The sequence below is a fragment of the Akebia trifoliata genome, chromosome 2 (assembly GCF_017979445.1).
Source record: "Akebia trifoliata isolate Shusen 1 chromosome 2, ASM1797944v1, whole genome shotgun sequence".
NCBI classification, from domain to species: domain Eukaryota; kingdom Viridiplantae; phylum Streptophyta; class Magnoliopsida; order Ranunculales; family Lardizabalaceae; genus Akebia; species Akebia trifoliata.
The window spans coordinates 2,588,663-2,610,804 of NC_141376.1; the positions used below are offsets into that span (position 1 = coordinate 2,588,663).

At 35.9% G+C, this 22,142-nt stretch overlaps 1 protein-coding gene across 1 annotated transcript; it reads right to left on the bottom strand.

The window, feature by feature from the left end:
* Window positions 1-6,162: 6,162 nt before the first annotated feature.
* On the bottom strand, window positions 6,163-8,568 carry LOC147408754 (uncharacterized). Its single transcript, XM_086421552.1, has one exon. The coding sequence runs from the start codon at window positions 8,269-8,271 to the stop codon at window positions 6,304-6,306; it is 1,968 nt and encodes a 655-aa protein (XP_086277678.1). The 5' UTR covers window positions 8,272-8,568; the 3' UTR covers window positions 6,163-6,303.
* Between the last annotated feature and the right edge of the window lie 13,574 nt (window positions 8,569-22,142).

Consider the following 22,142-nt stretch of genomic DNA (forward strand, 5'->3'; position numbering starts at 1 on the left):
GGGGATTCCAAACTGGTTTTTATGCTCCAACAGTCTCTCACCTTCATTGTTTCTTTGTATACAGTTTGGTGTTAGTGTAATTGTAGTTTCTTCCCAAACCCAAAGCAACTTCTTTATTTTATTACTTCAATGGTTTATTACACTGTTCTTTAACTACTACTGTGTATTGGGTTTTGGGATATATGAACAACTTCTTGCAACTTCTATACATCGAATGATATTTCTAATTGGGCAATAAAGTTCTTAGAAATTCATTTCTCTGTCATATTATAACAATTCCCGAATATGGAAATACCAAACTAAATACAAGTAGAATATGTTCAATTCTCATTGTTTGGTCGGTGCCCTGTTGTGTTATTATCAATTTTTTTTTGCTAAGCATGAGTGTTATTATTATACATAATGCGAGTAATTGATCAAAAGATGATGAGTTGATCCGTCTAGATTGTCCTCTGAAATCTTTCTTAGATAATTCATCAACAATTGGGAGCATCTCCAAGTCTCCCACTTTTGAGTTATTAGAGCTTTGTTTCACATGTTGCACGTGTAGAATTCTTTTGGGAATTGCGTAAAATGCTCAAGGTTATAAGCACATACATTTTTTTATCGATAAAAAAATTGAATTTAATGAGAATACGATGCTTCTAACAGCCCCTTTTTCTTTGCTTTAAAACCGAGTAGGATGGAACCTATTTAAATGTTTTATATAGCATCTATCTGTTTAACTATATTTACTAGATTGCAACCAATTGGAAATTAAGATGTTTGGCTTCAATTTGGGGCTTTGGGTGTATACAGGTTTTTTTTTTTTTTTTTCATGTGTTGGAACACATTAATATTTATCAAATCCATAAAAGGCCTTCATTGCTTTGCACTTTTTGTTTTTGTTTGTTTGTTTGTATTTTATAATTATTTGTATTTTTATTTTTACGCTTTTGCAGCTTTCAATAAGAAGATCAATGTTCTTCAAAATTCACCTAACTTGAAATATACTCCTCAAAGTGCATTGATGGATTATACGAGGCTTAAATCTCACCCAGTCAAGACACAAGCCTTAAATGCAAGGCGCAAGGCCCATTTGAGGGAACAACAATTTGCTATTTCGAAATTTATGTGCTAATCTAATGAACCAATGGCTTGACTTCATGTGTATTGAAAATTACTAAAATAAAACACTTAAACAGATTCGTAATTTTCTCTCTACTAACAATCACTCTTGCTCATTTAACACTCATGGCGTCATGCCATTGGTTCATCAGCTTAGCACATAAATTTCTAAACAGAAAATCTTTGTTCCATTTGAGGTTGTAGACAATAAAGATCTACATGCCCACCTGGCAATAATCTTAAATGGAAAAAATAACCTGAAAGCATATGTTGTAATCATCTTTAACTTCTTATTTGACAGAATTTTTGGAACCCTACCCTCTGTACCTAGTTGTCCCATTTAGGAGATTCGTCCATTGTGCTTATCAAATTATTACTCTAACTTTGAGATAAGTACGTTTTCCCCCCTTTTCTTAACAAGTACGTTTAAAATCTCTCTTCTTTAGCTTCTTCCTATCTTTCATTGGTGGTGGTTAGGAAATGGTGAGAGAGTCGTAAAAAAGGAAGTATAGGTCACTAGGTTGTGAATGTTCAACGACTTTTATGTGATTGTCTTATTTTGTTGATATACATATACTTTTATAACTGTTAAAAGATAATGATGACAAGATATATATGGTGTTTGACTTAATACCGTCACCAATCAAGTAGCTCATCAAAAAAGAAGGGTGAACTAGCATATTTTCATGGGTTTTTTTTTCTTTTTCTTTTTTTAATACTGTATAGTTGTTTTTATTATTAAAATTTTATTTCTATCTTTATGAAATATTTAGAGTAATTTTTTTTTTTTTTTTTGAAAAGTAACTCAAGTCTGAAAAACATTATATCTAATTTACATCATATTGTGTAATGATCCTATCATTCAAATATTTATCTCCCCCTCTTGGTTTTTTATTAAAAATGTTGCTTTTATAATTATTTTGTGAAAAAACAAAAAAAAGTTTTAAGTAGTCCATTATTTACTCAAACTGCTATCACTAAATAGCCAAACTTTTTGAACTTAAATCTTTCTAATCATCAACACTATAGGTTGTCCTGGGGGGAGTCCCTCAGGTTGTTTGATATTCCAGGGAAGTTTGAGTATGGACCTGGATTATTTGCCTAACAACATATGGGATAAAAGTGTTTGGGCATCATTTAATGTAGGATTATCCTCACAAATATTAGCAACTCATGGAAGTTGTGTTACGAGGAAAAACTTTTTGGTCACCATCTTCACTTCAAATAAAAAAATTTCTTTTGGTAGTTACTTGTGTAACAGATGTTTACATCAATGGATTTCAGATGAGATTGTCATGTTGGAATGTTTCCTGTTTGCATGAATACATCTCATTAACAAAAGAAGCAAATCTTGAACGTAGTTGCTTAAAAAGGTTGGGTCTTTTTTATGATGGTTTGTACTATTTCCAAGCCACCAAATATGAGGGTAGGTTTTAGGTCACTGAGGATTTGATGATATCTGACCATAGAGGTTGATTTTAAGAACACAAATTGCTGTGAACTGCAATGTGAGGCAAATTTTAAACTACCAGACAATCCTCCTCAACTTGCTCAAATCAAAGAGAAGCTAAATAAATTAAATAGGTAACTAAGACACGCCTTTGTGAGGTAGTATGTAAATTAATCTGAAAATGCTACTTGGTCAAGTAAATCTAATAAGTTTGAGTTATTGATGATTTTGAGGTTTGGATAATTAGTAACCAAATAAGCCTGGAAATAGAGAAAACGATTCCTTTTTTTATATAATTTTTTCAAGTAGAATTTTCTTTGGATTCTGGTCTCCTCAATTTATGTTCTTCAAGTTTTACTAGGTTTTAATGTAGCAGTAATTTTAAGCAACCTGTCCACACTTTTTCTTGTCTTCTTCCAAACTAGAGTAGCTCATTTCCAGTTGTTCGGATCGAGCTTATCTTCAAATCCAAACCATTTGTTCTTACAATCATAGTAACAGAATTGGAGTTTGGGAGCAATTCAGTGAGGGAAAAATTCAGAAAAAAAGGGGCAAAAGTCTGCATAGTTGGGAAAATTAAAAATATATATTAGTACTTGTGGATAATATGTAAATGTGTAGTTCATATGTTAAACATAATATTAACAAAATTTATACTATAAGTTTTTTTTCTTCAAAAATTTGTGAATAAGTTGGAATTAAATTGCCGATTGAAAGAACCATGAATTAGTGTGACTTTTTTTTCTTCGAAATATCAGAGGAACTTGTCACTATGCTCAAAATTATTAGCATTACGACCTTACTGTTAAGCTTTCATAATTCTTTAAGTCTAAGTGATTCCCATTTGCTTTCTTTCATGTCACTCCTAGATTTGACTTTGATATCCTTAGAATCTTTCACCCTTTTCAATTTGGTTGGTGCAGACACAGGACATCCCATTAGGGTTACTATGAGCACAATTTCTGCTCTCTTGTGGAAGTTGTCTTTAGCACTAGCCCGAGTCGATGGTTCTCAGAGAGCATTCTTATACATGGTATTACTACTTGTATTATACTTTTGGCAAATAATGCATTACCCCCATAATGAAATATTTTTTCCCCTCTAATTGGTAAGAAAGTGCTACCAAGCTCTTCTCTCATGAAAAGCCAACTCATTGATTAACCAAATCAGTTTTTTTCAATATTAGTCTTTTAGACCATAATATGGCCATTCATGATCTATAAAGTTGTACATATAGCAAGAAGATTATGTAGTGAGGGTTGATGGGTCCTGCCGAGGAGATTTGCTAGAAATCAACCCAGTGAAATATCTGTAACCATGTTCCCAACTACTACAATCTTCTCGAATGTTGGAAAAAAAGTTACAAAGCGTGGATGGTAAATCATTGTCATTCTCTCCATATGTTCATCTGATGCTGCATGAAGTTCAATAGACCTACTGAAGATATGTTACTGCCTTCTATTAATGAGCATCTTTATCGTGTATATGATGGTTGAACTATCCTAAATAACTCTTTAATCAGAATTTGATAGCACTAGTTCTTTTTTGGAAATAAAAGTGGCCTTAGAAAAAAGAAAATTAACGGTCACAAAATCCTGCTTTTCTACTGCTTCTAACTCCAAAATGTGTTGCAAAAGATATTTGTCTACCCCTCAATCCTATAGTTATTGACCTCAAAATTTACGACTTTGACAGTGAGCTTGAGGTGGTCGAGGCGAGCCTCATCGTCTTTGCCAAAGAGAGTGATAGGTGGTTTGAGGGATAAGAGACGAGGGCTGACTTCTTTCTTAAGGAGGACAAGGTTTTTGGTCTTATATTCTTCAGTTAAGTTTCTAGGGTTCGGGAGGTGGTCATTGTGGTCTGATTTGGAGTTTGGGGTTTTGGGCATCTTAGGACAGAGAGTAAGTAGAGAGGGAAACATAGAGAAATATCAAGTACGAGACCAGATCATCTACCAAGAAAAAGAGGTTGAAAGCAAGAGACCATTCAAATACACTGTCATTTTCATGATGAAATAAATAATAATAAAAAAAAAAAATTCCCACTTCTTTAAATTCATTTAATTTTATTTATTGGGATGTCATAAGAAAAGGGTGTAGCAATTGAAATTCTCATAAAAGTTTTGATATAAAAGTAGTGGTTCTCATAAGATTATTATAAAACAATCAAATTTCTGTTTTTGATTGTTAATAAGAATACCTTGCATGAGGCTATCTCAGGAAGAGAAATCCCTGTTCTATCTGCGTGGCTGACATCCTCCGAGGGGCTTGGAATGGGGTCTCATCACTTTCAGAACCCCTTTTGACTTGAAATCGTACAATCCTGAATATCTGACTCATCAATTTATTTCTTCCCTACACTATTTTGTGTTGAGTCATGATGAATGCACGCGGCTGACGTAGTAAAGACACAGAACCATAGATTGTTTTCATCGGGATACACAGGAAAAAAATGTGCGGTTATTTGCCCTTGCCACGTCAGCTGCATACCAAGACTGTGTGCATTCATCATCATTCTTTTGTATTTTGAGAAAATTTTAGGAGAGAATACTTTGTAAAAAATAAGTGATTTATTCCACGAGATTTTAAAAAATCATGAATTATTCAGACTTTGAATTGAACAGCATTGGGGTATTTTCCTTATAAGTTTTGCTCAAAAATTCATGAAAGATAGAAAAATAGAATGGACATTTTAGAAGCATTATCAACGTGAGAATGAGGACCCAAGTCTGCCTCTTTGTGGATGATGTGCTCAACCATTATCTCTTAAGAGGGAAAAAAAAAAGCTGTATCAGATACATCCATCTGTGCAAAACTTTCCCAGATTCCATGGTACAATTTTGTCCAATGTTCAAGTAGGATCGAGAGTGACCTCACCCACAGTACATCACTTCTTTAACTGCCAATCTCCTTAAAAAGCTGTGTTCGTGTTTTTTTTCAGTGGATCAGTGTATCTTCTGTACAGATTCTGGTCTAGTGGAATAGAATTAACCAAGCAGCCAAACAACACTGAAAGGTTTGGGTCATGGGGTGGTGAAGTTGAGTTTTAAGTTCAATAGTGCATCCCACAGTTCTTGTGATTGAAGTATTTAGTGTTTGAGACTTTTTCAATGTGCATTTTTGGGATGACAGTTGTAGAGTTACACACTTCCACATATCAAAGAATCTAGATCCAGCATTCTCATGAGTCAAGTAGCCACCAGTATCCCCACCTCTTGCATGCCATGTGGCGCCCCCTTCCCCCCTGCCCCCACCCCATGTTAGATCCAAACAACCAAATTCAGTCTGATTGGTGAATTGTGTAGGCATTAAATACTAACCAAGATTTGATCATGTGAAGTGTCGGATTCTAAAGCTTATACAATAAAAAGAAAAGAAAAGAAAAGCTGAAATGCAATGGCTAGAAATCACCAATCAGGAAGACATTTGGTGTGTTGGTCTCCAAAGCATTGGACAAACATTCTTCGGGCAGTAGAGACAACGGTCCTACAGCCATCCATCCAACTCCGGGGAATACATCATCCCTATCAATCTAGGACCTCACACACACACACACACACACACACACACACACACACACACACACACATAGCATGAAGATGGAAGAAACAGAAATGGGTATTCTTGAGTTATGGAATTCTGGGCATTCTTCTTCACAATAATGACAATAATTAAAAAAACAACTAACTATATTTACACTCCATTGGAAGACCAAAACAAGAAAGAATAACATTTGCTCATATTGAATCAATGGAAACCCCTTGAACCTCTAGATTGATAGAGCTCCAACCTGCCTTTGGCTTCGGACAATAGTGTATCAACAGGGGGATCTTGCAGCATATTCCCCTGCTTCGATGCCCATTCAAGTACTGTGAGGACCTCTGCTTGGGCAAGCTCCTCGCTATCGGGGACATTTAGTGCAACGTAGCACAAGAGAACCAATGCTGAGATCTGAACAATTTGCTCTCCAAAATAAACAAGCTGAATTAAGTGTTTCACCCCACCTGCACTAATTATGGCCTTGGAGTGATCAAGGTGGAGGTAATTTTCAGTGCAAGCAAACTTCGTGAGCGCAATCGCCACCTCCCTAGAAACTTCTCCTTCCCTGTCATCTAATAATCGCACCAAAGGCCCAATGATCCTTGTCTCTGTTGCACGAAACGTCCTAGCCAAATACCCCATGGCCTTAATGCATGGGATCAGTAGGTCAGAGTCGGCCTTCTCAATGATTTTCAGTAACTGATCGACTACTGCCTTGGCAGCTGGTGAATTGGGTTTGAACGCAGATCGTCTCAATTCGGAATCTTGTTCTGCAACAGCAGAAATTTCCATCAATGCCATTGCAGAATTGTTTTGGACTTCGTCTGTTCCCTTCTCAAGGAGGACCGCAAAGCATAGAAGTGCTCTTGATTCAGTGATACTCCTGCATATTGCTGAATTTCCCTTGGCAAGCTTCCATAGGGCTCTCGCTGCCATGGCCTTCATCTTGGCCTTGGTTTCAGGTTCTTCTGATTCCCTTCCTTTAATAATACTAGCTCCAGATAGTGAAGCATTTTGATGATGTTGTTGATTCTGCTTCGCACTGCTTTGGTTGCCCTTGATGCTATTGGTTTGATTCATGGTGTCATTTTGTGGTTGTACTGGCTTCGACTGGGCCATTGTGTTCTTCACCACATTGTGCATTTGGTTTGGGTTTTGATGCCCCATAGGATGAGGGACCCGACCTGAATTCTGTTTTTGATCCTCATCAGATGCCTTGTTATTGTTGTTGTGTGGGTTGGGATTGTTACTTGCCATCACAAGCGAATGAATGTCGATGTTCTTGTTGTTGGTAATAACATACTTACTATGTTCTTGAACGGTCTCAAAGGCAAGATGCCCAACGAGCAATCGAATTATATTGTTCTGGGCAAAATGATCTTGGCAGTTAGGGTGATTCGACGTTAGCTCGGATACAGCCCAAGCCACCATGGCTTGAACTTTCATGGGACCTTCTTTGAGGATTTTTGCAAACACGGAGCAGACACCAGCATTAATCATGTGTTCAACGCTCTCAGGGTCACGTCCAAGTAGCCCAATAGCCAGGGCTGCGTTCTCCTGACCCTCCAATCGGCCTTCCTTCACCAATTTCAAAAGGGGTCCAACCCCACCTTCTTCGATGATTAGCTTTCCGTATCGATCATTGTCGCGGGCAAGGGAGACGAGAGAGGCGGCTGCATCTGATCTATCTTCGAGCGATCCTGTGTAAAGGGTAGCAATCTGTTCCCATATGAGGCAGAGAATTGGCTCGTTAGCGGCAATAGGAGGGAGGCCAAGGTACTCATCGCCGCGATCATTCGCAGTGATGGAGACACGGAGGAGCCAAGAGACGTCACCGATGGAGTTCTCGAGCTGAGAGGACATTTTCTTGAAGGCGGCGGTTGGGAACATGGTGAAGACTCGCTTCATAAAGCCGTTGGCACGACACTTGACGACGAGAGCGAGGGCCTTGTCAAGGACCTGCTCGGTATCGTCTATAATGCGGCGAGTAGGGCGCTCGTAGAGTTCAGAACTGGCACGAGCGGCTTGGCGTAAGAGCCCTGCAAGCTTTTCAGTTTTGGATTTGAGCTCTGCGCACTCCTCCTGCTTGAAGGAGTGGGCGTCTTCAGCGGCTTTGATCACCTGGTCAGCCAGATGGATCGGCTTCGCTAGGATCTGCTTCACAAAGTCCCCCATCACCGCAGCGGACCTAACAATTGGAGGTGATCAAGATCAAAACCCCAAATCAACAGCCAACAGAACAAGATCAAGATCAAACCCCAAATCAACACACACACACACACACACAAGGAAACAGCGAGCGTGAGCGAGAGCGAGAGCGAGAGAGAGAAAGAGAGAGGGAGAGAGGGTTTGGTTAGGTTGGGCTAAAGGTGGTGTTTGGTGACGAAGCTGTAGAAATTGGTCCCAATCAAGACTTTGGAATGGTGGTGAGTCGACTGATTTTACTAGGTCAAACGCGTTTCCTCTTTTTTTTATATCGAACTTGGTCTGGTCTGAAAACGCTGTTTATTTCATTTATTATTTATTTCATTTCATTTCATTTCATATCATATCATATCGGCACTGGTGTCATTAATCGGGTCATTGAAAGCAATCGCCATTCAGAAAATACCACGTGGCAGTCTTTGATTAATCTATCCATAAATTGTTTGGTGACACTACCACAACAAATACGAGTATAGTGATTTCTGTCCGTTAAATTTGTTTGTGGGTCTGCCTTTCTTTGAAAGAGTCTGCGATGTGGCGTGCGTGGGCTCACTTAACGTATTGGATATTTTAATTTTCACAAAGAATAAAATTTTCTGAAATCTGGGCCCTGTTTCAAGCTATCTCAAAACCCATTAATTGGAGAAACAAAATTCTGCCATCTTTGAGTTCTTAATCTTAGTTGTTCCTTGGCAAAAATTTGTAAATTTTTATTCAATGTTTGTTTGCCCTCCATAAATTTCTAATCATGTAAAGTTTTTATTACAATTTCTACATTTTCTTTTTCTTGAAAGAAATTATACAAAATTTATTTACATCCCAAATATCACAATAAAACACCGGAAATTTTTCAACACAGAAATTTGCCAATTTTCGATTTTCATGAGAGTACCAAAGAGGGCTAACTACAACTGAACACAGTGGACTGGAACATGACAACTAAGGATTTTTGTCTTTATACAATAGTTTCATCTAAATCATTTTTTTGACTTGTATGATGTTTTGTTTTTCCATTTTGGTATTCTGCTTCAATTATTCAGTATTTGATTTTAAGAAAGATAGTTTTATTCAAATTTCTTTGGGAAAAAGTAAAAGAACTAGCACACACTAGTTAGGATTTCAGAGAAAATTAAAGAGATAATCAATAATGTTGGAGTGACCTTAGTGAGGGATATCTTGATGTGGTGGCGCATGATAAGGTCTCAATAATATCATTTTGGGACCGTAATTTCACCGAGATTACCATCATATAAATACTAGTTCCCTTAAAATAATAATAAATTTTATTAAATCCCAAATTAATGTGACTAACAATAGTTTGTTACTAATTTCAGGTGAAAAGGGCACATTCGGAAACCAACAAAAGAAATAACAATTATGGTTACAATACGCGGGCCGAAAGGAAGTTTCTAGAAAAATATCGATCGATTCGGGCGCCACGTCACCGCGCCGCGGCTAGCCAAGACCGCGCCGCAGTCATTTCGAGGAATTTGTCCTCGAGATTTTTACAGAAGCTTCGGTGGTTGTAACTAATTGGGTCATTTGAATCGAATTATCCGCTAAATCACCCCGATTACCCGAATAAGAACATTATAAATTTGAGGGTTGATTTCAAAGAAGGGGTCCCCTCTTGGGTCCTTCTCCTTGCTCTCTTCTTCTCTAAGTTTTGATTTCTCTTCTTTGTAATTCTCTGCAATTTTCTTTTAAATGAGATCTTGAGTGTAGTGAGAACATCAAGAGGAACCACTCATTGTTTATGTAATTGTTGGAAGAGTTATAAAAGGAGAATTTCGGATCGATCATCGTCTTCATCTTCTTCACCCATATTCTTTGCTTTTTATTAATTGTTGCAATTATGAATCTTGCAATGAGTGGCTAGAATCTCCTTAGAGAGTTCAATAATGCCAGAGCAAGTCCATCCATTTAATGTAGTTTCAAATTTATTATTCTTGCTTATCTTGTTAAATATTCTGTAAATTCTTCTTTGATTAGATCCCTTAGCTTATATTTCTGATTCAACTTTGATAGCCATTACTTAGATAAGTTCAAGAATGGCTATGCTCTGTGAAGAATCAGAATATAGATTAAGCAATCTCAATCAGATTAGGATTTACATGAATAACTTCTAGTTACTTTCGTTGATTAAACGGCTCCACTTTCCGATCCATGAGCAATGACTTGCTACATGGATTGAGTTAGATTCAGAATTAATCTGCATTGTGGATGGTTTGCAAAGGCTACATTGAACTCTCTAATCCTTCTCTCTTAGAATTTCAATCTTCATTTTCTGTTTAGATTTCAATTTAGTTTCTACTACAACTTTGTTTTGTTTTTAAAACTAATCTGTTTTTGTTTCTAAATTCTGTTTTGGCATTTTTATCCGAATGAATCCTTGAATCCTCATTGTCCCTGTGGAACGAATTCGACTTACCCAAAGTCCATTTCTTAATCTTAATCTCTGCATCTCTATTGCAAGCTTTACAACCGATCAGCGCACATGCCTGTAGATGTATTTTCTCCAAGATACGAGTAAAACATATCTATAGATATGCATACACCATGACGTCAAGGTATCCCTCATGTCTTTCTTGTTGAGGTCACTCCAGCACGACTCTTTTAGAAAACCTTACTAAGTTGCAATAACTCTATCTTTTGTAGTCATGAATCATGATTCATCATTGGATGGTTTGAAAGATTGTTGGAATATTTGTCTGAAGGTGGGATCCTTGTACAAGTACGTATCTAGGACTAAGGTTGTCAACGGTTACTCAATTACCCAATGTACACGACATCGATTAATCAGTTTTTAAAAATTATTATAATTTTTAAATAATTATCTATTTTATTAGATGCTTATAAATATAATAAGTTGTGTGTTTGGATCCTTCATCCATTGGAGTTTTGTTTTTTAAATACTGAGGGGGTTCTGTTGGTGGTGATGAAGGTGGCTATGGTACTGTTCTGAGGGACCACTTGGGTACGACGTACTTTTACGACTTTTGCAAGTTGTGAACTTGTGAATAAGATTAAAATTGACTACAATTACTCAGCATCTCGAGGAATTAAGTTCCACCTTGATGTTCCAAAATGGTGGCTAAGACTACAGTGCCTTCGAAGTATGTGGACTTTTCCACATTTTTTGGGAGATTATTAGGGCTATGGATTTTCTAGCTATTGGTTATTCATTTATTTATTTTAAATTTAAGCAACTTAAAAATTGATCATATGCATGTTTGGTTGTCAATAGATCACGGTAGATCTGGTAGCAATCTAATTACGATTAGATTGGACCTTTGTCAGATTGGGTACTTATTAGATCTCAACATTAGGATCCAAGTTTGATCCGATAACAATTGTATTTGATCAAATTTGATTTGTATATATAGAATAAAGATAAACTCCATACATTTAAACAAAATATTTAATATGATTTATGTACTTTCATACATTTTATGAGATCTGGCGGCTTCCAATGGAGGCATGGTTGATCTAGAACCGATCTGATGATGGGGTTATCAAATCAAATCAAATCTTTATCAGATTAGGTCCTTATCATAACCCAAATCCTCGATTCATATCCAAAGTTATGGGATGTATCAGATTACAGGATCCATTGGCAACCCTTGGCCAATTCCAGATATTATTTGTTTTCCTACTACATGGTTTTTAAGTTCTATAGTGGTGAAAACTAGAGTTTCGAAGAGGGACCGTACATAGGTACTACATGTAAAAGTCCATCTTGTGGTGCATGTTTTTGATCGTGAATGATCTTGAATTAAGTGGGCTCAAAACAAAATTAAGTGTGTTTGGTAGCACTTTTGAAGTCTGAATGAAGGTGATCCACCTTTAAAATTCAGATTTGGGAAGTTTTATTTCCGTTTGTTTCGTTTCAGATTTCAAATTTCATAAATGAAATTCAAAAGTTTTGAACCAGACATTAGGGTACCCTAGATGAAATTTTTGAAATCTGATTTTTAATTTTCAGACTTCAGATTTCAAAATTTTACCAAACATTGCCTGATATAGAATAGCTTTGTGACCAACCTTAACATATAATGCTGTTGGAAAAACCCTTGATTAAAAATTATGCTTGAATCCATTGGCTAGAAATCAGTGATGAACCTGAAGTGTAATCTACAAGCCTCACTAAGTTAGCAAGGATTTTACCCTTACTAAGGGTCCTTGGGTTCAACTTGTCACCTCAAAAACTATGATCCAATGCTTCAAGGTCGTAGAGCACAAAATTCTTTGAACTTTGAGAAAGAAAATTCCAAAAAAGTTTTTTTCACAGTTGAATTTTAATTTTAAGTTCGGGAGTTCGGTGGAAGTTCAGAAACAATCTGTTTTCAAAACCTTAGATCAAGTCCAAAATAAATTATTTTTTGAATTTTCGGTTTTTGGATTTGATTTTTTTCATGAAATCTACAAGGTGATGATTTTGGATTGACAATGTCGTAATCCATTTGAGCAAAACAACTCTTAGTAAGGCTTAAAATCTTACTAAGTTAATAAGGAAAGGTTCTTTTTTTTTTTTTTACAAAATATTCTGGGTCAATGGGTCCGTTTCTATTTTATGTGTTCCCCTCCTTATGGTATAGAGTTTGATCCTAACATTCATGAACTCTTTACTTTAGGTCATTTGCCATATTTTTCTTGAGGTGATAAGAATTTAGAAGATTAGGTATATTTGGTACCTAGTATGACAAATTATCGGTTCCCTTGTCTTAGTTATTTTTAAGCAAGATCCAACGAGTCGCTTTTCTTTCACAGTGCTCACAGACTCCTTAGCGTTTGCCACGTCAAGCATACAAGGGTAATTTTGTAACTAAAAAAAAGGTGATTTTGTAAATTAGGAATGCTATTCCCTACCATGTGATCGGTGGATCCTAGATTTCTGTGAGCACTGTGAGCAAATTTTTCTTTCAAGATCGAACCATTTCGAAAAAATGTGGAGTACCTCAGCCCAATAAGAACAAAGCCCTGTAACAGGACAACCTAATCATTTTGGGCCAACAAATGTAACCCCATTTTGGCTTCAGAGAATGATCTTTAGCCCTTCAGTTCAACAAACATAAACACCCAATTAGGGGTGCAGATCCTCTTTAGTGCGAATCTCCTGTAGCCCACATCAACGTTTGAGGGTATGCCACATCATCACGATGATTGCATCCAATTGTTTACATATAGGAGTATAGTGACCGTCCATATTCAAACACTTGATTAAGGAAAAAAAAAATTTATGTTTTCTTTTTAGATGGCTGTGTGGTTATTTTCCTTGAATGTGGTGTTCCATGGATTGTAAAACAAGAGTTAAAGGAGAAATGGGCTACAAAGGATCCGCATCCCCCAATTAGAGTAACATAGTATACTGATACGTATTAAACTGTATTTTTTAAGATTAGATAATGGAGTTTATATAATCCTAAACAATATAATTTTATGCATATTGATATACTTTAATACCATTCAATATAACTAACACTTCGATATAAGTAAGGGTAGTAAAGGTTATTATTAGTTTCTCAAAAAAACCTATCACATTAATTTGTTTGGTTGGGAGACCTAGATGAGCTATTTTGCTTTTAATGTCTAAGCTACACGGACTTAATGTTAAATTTAGCTTTGATGGGAGAATATGACATGATCCCCAAATACATCTATGCTACTCCATGTCTATGTTTTTGAATAAGCAATAGCTTTCAGCGATTCCGTGACTCAGGAAGAAATTGGGAAGCATGTACACCATTATTGAGTTGGTTTGTCCTTGACCGATTCTTTAATTGTAAATGAATCTAAGTAAAGTTTTAATTGGTAACGACACCCAACCAGAAACTTCCATCAGTTGTGCATTACAGAGTGGGCACCACATTAATTAGTTGGAGAATAATTCCAAAAAGTATTCTGCCAAGTAATAATGGTGGTCCATGACCAAACCCTACCCAAGGTACTTGAGCAGCTATGGCATTCTGATCCTAAATAGTTGTTTCTACAATACATAGAATCAACAACTATAAGAGATGAGTATTGTGATAAAAAACAGGTTCAAAACAATCAAAAAAACTAATCGTAAAAACGAAAAATATAAATATCACAAGAAACTTAATTAAAGTTTTACATTATTTTAATGAATTTATGAAAATTTCCTTGAAAAAAATCTCAATTCGACCAATTTGAATGTGTGGCTTGATTTACAGTATCTTTTTGTTAACCAGTACTATCAGACTCCACAAACCACAATATATTGTTCACTTGCTTCTCTACAAACATAAGGCTTGGATGCCTGGGATTGTATTTTACTAGACCACTTTGAACATGTTTGGGTGTAAGGATGATTTGATGAATTTCTTTGTAATATAGATTTTTATTGTGGATGAAAGAAATATTTGCCATCCACAACTCCTCAATGATCCTCTATCTCTATTGCATGCAAAAACTTTTCTCCTCACCCCATTAAGTGTACCACACGATTCTAAATATCAAGTCAATAGAAAATTTGACAGAATAATAAATTATTTTTTCGATTAAGAAAATTAACATCTGACCTCAATCTGGGACAGAATTAGAATTTTGTCTATGTGATGGTAACTAAGATCCTTTTAAATTAAAAAATAAAAAATTGTGGGTGCAATAAGAATGGATATTTTTCTCACCTCCTTGCAAATTTAAAAGGTTCTTGTAAGGGCAAGTGTCCCCATTACAAATTCACCCCTACCCTCAACGATTGTACCCCTTATCGTTTTTAGCATGGGAGTAGGTTGACAATGTAGCTCACATCTTAAAAAATTAACATCAACCCTCACTAGGACAGAACCATAATTTTTTCTACACAACTAAGATCCTTAGAAAAAAATATGTGGGTGCAATAAGAAACATTAAGTTCCTTATAGATTTAAAACTCATGGTCTGTCTCATAATTTATAAGAGTTAGGTCATAGCTTCTTTTTTTAAATCCTGTCTTTATTTCTCTATCTTGAATTATTGGTTGGAAATTGGAATTTAGTTGTCAAGACTCGAGATATGAAAAAAAGGGTTGTGTTGCTATGTCGGTTTTTCTTCCTTTTGTATCCTGAAGAAAACGTATCAGTGAGTGAATTTCGAGTGAGTTTATAATGACTCTTTTTTATTATAGTTAAACCATCCAATATGCTAGGTTCTCAATATTAGGGTTGTCAATGGGCTAGATTAAAGCCTACCAAGGTATGAACTTGGGTGTTTGAGAAATGTATATAGGCCCTATTTAGTTATTGGTTCAAGCTTGGGCCAAAGGATGGATGGAGCGATTCAAATGACAGCCAATGTCCTCACTATGCCTCTTGTCTCGAATCCCTTAAAATTGTAAGAAATGATGGAATGTTAAAAAAAAAATAATAATAATAATGCTGAAATGACTTGAAGATTGTATCTCATATCGCACTTTTCTCACGTGGAAGTGTGTAGGAATCATTCATGTTTTTCATCAAAATAATTTATATATGAATTTTGTGGAGACCCAACTTGAAAATATCCCCAAATATTTAAGGTCTGGGCTAGACTTGAACCAAGATTTTGAGGGGCTATTAGGGCGATACAGGCCAATTAAAATCTCTACTTGGAGTCGACTAAGGCCAATATCCTCACTGATGCCTTATGTCTTGAATCCCTTAAATTCATAAGAAAGGATGGAATGTTAAAAAAAATTGATTAAGATCTTTATAAGAATAGAAATTTCAAGTTTCTTGCAATTGAAAAATGGTGGTGAACCCTTTTAATTTATAGTACAAGTATTTGATCCGAAATAATTATTTGATTATAAAATTGACATTTAACATTATTTTATATTTCCATTAGATTTTAAGTATTAGGTTAGTTTTCATGGTTTTGGACAAACCTATTAGATTGTCTACAAAGATCTCCATATAGAACTTCAAATCTAGAGTATGAAGAGGAATTAAAAGTATGAAGTCTTATCCCAAATATTTGTAGCCAACTGAATAATTAAATTACTCTATTCACTTCTGTCCAGAACCATATATTAAAAACAACAAGAACAATATTCATAAACCAATCGTCGACAAAGGTTGATTCAATGAGATATGAATGATGAGGTCTACAATATTTGGTTAGATGATGTGGACCATGTTGGCTCTTAAGTCTACGCGATTCTCATTAATCATTGTCGCAATTGGGTTCGGAAAAAGTTCGGACTCTGTGGAGGGGAGCATCAGATCCCCAAAGAACATATCACCTTGAACTACCAAATATATTTGGATTAAACTTCTGGTTTGGATCAAATATATCAAGAAAAGTATTATTTGATGGATCTTATGTGCTGAATTACATTGCATCTTATTCTTCCAGACTTAATGGAAGAAAATCTATAGGTCTAAATTTGTTCTTGATGCTAATTCTTCCCCATAATGGTAGCTATGATCCTTCCACCGTATATTTGTACTGAAATTGATGAAATTAAAGCTTTGCATTATATTGGCTAGGCCCTGGATGTGGGTTCACATGTCATGATATTGTGCTACATCTACAGAGTGATCGAAAAAGGAAAAATAAAATAGTCTAAAAGCTACTTTAGTTGAAGACCCAAAAGCCAAAATGATTTGGTGGCCCACAATGACATCAAATGGTTGGACCCAATCTAAAATGATTTTGCTGGGGCTACGACATCAATGGCCCCCACCCCTACAAATAACATACGATCATGCCAAACTGGTCTCTCTGTGACAAGGGACCGCCAAAGATAAGTACGACCCTCGGAATCTAAACTATATCAAAATTTGGAGTACCAAAGCCAACAAATCTTGATAATAGAAGGCATATGTGATGAGCGATAAGATGTAAGAGATGATGATAACGACTACGAAGATGCTTAAGAGTTCGAGTGTATGTCCTACATCTGACCAATTGCCCTGCCCTATAAGATGAACTTTGAATGACCACACACTTATCTCAGACTCATAGAAGGACATCAACTGGCAATATATTTTGTCAATATTGCATTATATGTAAGGGTTGCTCAAACTACTTACTGCTTTTTAAAACTTACATTCTCCCAAAACTACTTTCTTTTTCCGAATTTCTACTTTTTTACTTTCTATCCAAATGGGCTTGTGGAGTCAGTTCCACCCTCTGCCTCATCAAACTGCGTCCGAAAACGTTAGTCAAGGTGGGAGCCTGTTTAACATAGGCAGGTGTAGAACTTCTCTCTTCACAACTTAGTAAGCTAGCAGCTTCAAAAAAACAGAATTACTTTATTTTTGGATGAAAATGTCTTTAAAAAAATTTGATAATCAAAATGTTGGGATGTCTTTAGGATATTAAATTAATGATTCAAATGTTTGAAAACTTTAATGTGATTTAGACGTACCCTTAGATGTTTTGGTGAATATTTGAGATTACCCCTATATTTTCAAATGAGTCATGATAATCTGACTACCCACGTAGCACATTCAATGGACTTTCCTGACATGACGTGACATCAGGATAGTCGATTGAGTGTGCCACATGGGGTAGTCAGATTATCACGATTCTTTTCAAATTATGATATGCTCTCTTTTGTCAAAATGATTTTACTAAAATAAAATGATTATTCTAGATTTCTAGTAACCCATTTACCTATATTATATATTTTCATTTGGGCCTCAAAATCCTAGCCCAAGTCCAGCCTGCAAATTTTCTTTTACATACCACAATATTTAATTAAAATATAAGCTATCGGGCCTGTCTGGGCCTCCCAACAGGCCTACCTCCCAAATACTAGTCCAGCCCGGACTGATAATTGCATGGGCCTACTAAGAGTAACCCACCCAATACATGCTAATCCGGGTCAAAACCAGGCCCATTGAAAGTCCGCCATATCCCCTATTTACGAGTAATTATATATCCTTGGAAAGATACTTGAGAAAACAAGAACATAGCCACTTGAGCAGCTGGTGTGCCTGCGCTCATTACAGGGCCAGAAGCAAATTCATCACTCAATCATATTCTGACCCAATTTTCCAACCGTGGATCTCCAAAAATTTATCCCCTTTGCCTCAGTAAATTCGAAAAAGTTTTGTAAAAAAATCAGGAAATTTTTGGAGATTATACAAAATTTATTTTTGGGTTCTTATTGAAACCCATCATTTTCAAGCTCTTTACAAACCCTGTCTTCTTCTTCATGTTTGAATGTTGAAATTTTTTTTTTTTTTTTAATTTTGAAGGTAAAAATGTTACATTATTCCGTGATTAATTGAGGAATCATCGATTAATTCATGGATTCGTTGATTTTATCGGCTAACCCTTAATTCGGAGAATTTTATGAATATTTATGAAAAGCTGAGCGAATTTTGTTACTGTGTCCCTAATTAGATATCTATCCCAACCCACAAAAATAAAAAATAATGTGACCAATGATGGACTCATAAACCAATTATCATGGACAACCAAACAATAATATGATTTATTGTTGGGAAGGGCATGTTTGAACACGTGTCAATGCTTTAAACAATTGCATTGGTTAAGTTTGTTTTCTATATAGAGTGAAGGTTTTTTCAGTTAAGTTGAAGAAAGGATGTTGATGAGCTGGTTTGGCCCAATGAGTTTTAGGGCTGTCTACCGTAGAACCGGGTTTGGGCTAATATGTTGGGCGAAAGAGCTGGGTCTGTGCTTGTTTTTTACATTTGTTAAAGAATTCAGCAAAACTTAGACCGTGTTTATACTTTAAAAAATAATAATAATAAGGTCCGTCCCAATTTATAATTATTCTTGGGCTGGAATTAGGTTTGCCTTGAGCTTGGGTAATAATGTTTCAGATGGGTTACAGTAGAGATAGCCCAACCCATTAGCATCCTCGGCTACGACCTAACACCTAGTTTCTCTGCTTGCCATGTGGTGCACACTTTCGGCCAAATGGCCTTTTCGTGGGCCCATTACTGCAAGGAGAAAGTAATCTTGAGTTCAAATCCCCCCTTAGGGACCACCCGCAGAAATTACCTGTTATCTTGAGGAGGGGAGGGGGCTGCACGTACCCCTAGTATTAATCGAGTGCTCTAAGAGGCCCGGGATACCTCAGCTCCAAAAAAAACAAGTAATAAACTAAATAAAGACTCCGTGTTCTCTGCTCTAATTTTAGTTAAAAGTACATTTACTTCTCGGACATTGTGGCCCTTAAGAGCAACTCCAATCCAAGACATGAAATCTTGTCATCAAATTGCCATCTTCTTCAAAAAGAAGGCTAAAAAAAGCATTTATGAAAAAAAAAAGCAGAAAGGTTTTAAAAAGACGAATAGTTATAGAGATAGAGGCTTAAAAAATTCTATCAGGCTCCATATTTGAAGATGTGATCAATGATACAAAAGCCCAAATGTTCATTTTAAAAGCCTGTTAGAGTTTGATTTGGAGGGCCCCATCTCTAAATAAAGAGATTCGAAGCCCAATTGGAATATGGTGAAATTGTTCTCTCTTACTTTTACCTTACAACATCAAAAGGGGTAGATCATATGTGGAAATAAGCCAAAACATGATTTTTGAAATATTCTATTTCAAATCATATGGGCCCAACCTTATCATATAATTCCTACACCTATTCGATGACAACTATGAGGCTTAAAGATAAGATCAACATGCAAGGCTGAGTATATGCTGATGCAGCAATCTAAATCTAAGATTTAGACAGTCAACTAAACAAATCTAAATTTAATTTCCTAACACTATTGATTAAATACGTGGACACTTATATCCTAATAAGAACAATAAATCCAAGTTTGAATATTTTATATTGATTCATGTTATTGAACCCCCAAAATATGGAGTGGCTGAGAAGTTGCCATGTAGGAAGAAGACTATATGTTCTTTTGAGGATATCTCTTTCATGTTGAACTTTCTCTTATCTATTTATTTTAATATCTAATTAATTGATAAATCTTCTAAGGTAAAAGCTACTTTTATTTTAAAAATTCAAATACAATATCCAATATTATATCATCAAAGATTATAGTGTTAAAGGATAAAAATTTCAACTTAGAACAAAATATTCATAATTTACGAACAACGTTGGAGTTTGGAAACTTTTTTCTTTTAAGGGTATGTTTGATTGCACATGGAAAATAGGGTGAAAAATCAATTTCCATGGAAAATGATATTTTTCAAGTGTTTGATTGCACATGGAAATGGAATTCATTTTCCACCCCATTCAAAAAGTCTACTAAATCATGGGTTTCACTTTCCCACCCATATGAGTGGGAAAATGAAATCCACCCATATTTTCCATCATCAATTCTTCCCTACCAGCACCACCACCACCATCACCATTACACTAACCTCGTCGTTGTCGTCATCGCCGTGGTCACCATCGCCGTCGCCATCGGCTCCGTCTCCGACCACTTTCTATCTTTCTTCTTCTTTTTCTTCTTCTCATTCTTCTCCATCCCTCACCTCATCCGCCACCACTACCACCACGTTCTCCCCCCATCTTCCTCACTTACCTCCGTCGCCACCGTTACCGCCATCGTCGTCGCCACCGTCGTCGTCGTCGTCATGGCCGCCACCATCGCCGTCGTGGCCGCCACTGTCGCCGCCACATCCTCCCCCCTCCCTCTTCCTCGTCATCTTCTTCTTCCTCTCCCCCTCCTATCATCTTCTTTCTCCTTCTCCTCTTTTTTCTTTTTTCTTATATTTTTCCATGATTTTATCCATGTGAAATCAAACAATGGAATTTGATTTTCCAACCCTACCTATTTTCCACAACTAACTTTCCATGGATTTCAAATTCCATGGAAAGTGACTTTCCATGCAATCAAACATACCCTAAAATGACTTTGACGCAGACTTCCACATTTTGGTAAACATTTGACATACCCTTTGTTTTGAAACAGGTGACATGCCCCCTTGACCTCCGTCTACTTTGAAAATCTCACAGAAAATGCGTAAATGTTCTTGCCTTCTACCTCTGGCTGAAACCCCTTAATTTTTATAATAAGACCTGTCATCTTCAACCTCAAGTGAAACTATTTAGAAGTTTCACCATTTGCCACCGAGTAATTTTTTTGCTCGGACTCTTCACAGTGTGCCACGTCAATCAAGAAAGGGTAATTTTGAAAATTAGGGATGCCATTCAATACACGTGACCCTGGGTAAATGTAATTAATTAGTGGATCCCGGATTTCTGTGAGCAAAATATTTTTCCTTGGCACCCCCTCACTCCGCCAAAAGGGACCTTGGACATTACTATTATATAAATTATAACAGCCACAAAATTTATTGTCACAAAACAGCATTTTAAAACATGGAATAACCGGCCGTTTCATTGAACAATCTGGATCAATTATATATATATATATATATATATCCAAGTTTGCGGCTGTTGCTAACGACCTCTTAGGCGACTTTTAAATTTGATGTTAGCGACGTTCACAAACATTTTCTTTTCTTTTCATAGTTTCCCATAAAAAAATATTTTCTTTTATATTTTTTTAGTGAATAAGGAAGGGTTCTACGATAATGGTACAATGACAGTTTTTTTTTTTATAAATGCCATAAAAAGCTCAAAAAATTAATTATGAAAATGTCATTGCATAATATTATTAAAGAATCCTTATTGTTTTAGTAAAAAATGAAATAAAATAACTTTTTAAAGACTAGGTGTATATATATATATATATATATATATATATATATGATGCTGAAGCCACTAAAATCTCATTGCAGCGCTCTAATAGTGACATATCCAAGGACATTTCAAAAGGTAGCAAAATCAACTCTCTTTAGCTTCAAAATTTTGGACAAACCCTTCTTATCTTTTCAACATGAATACATGCTCCTCTACATTTTTGTTAATACTTGAGATATCTCCTTATTTTATCTAAGAGTCACAA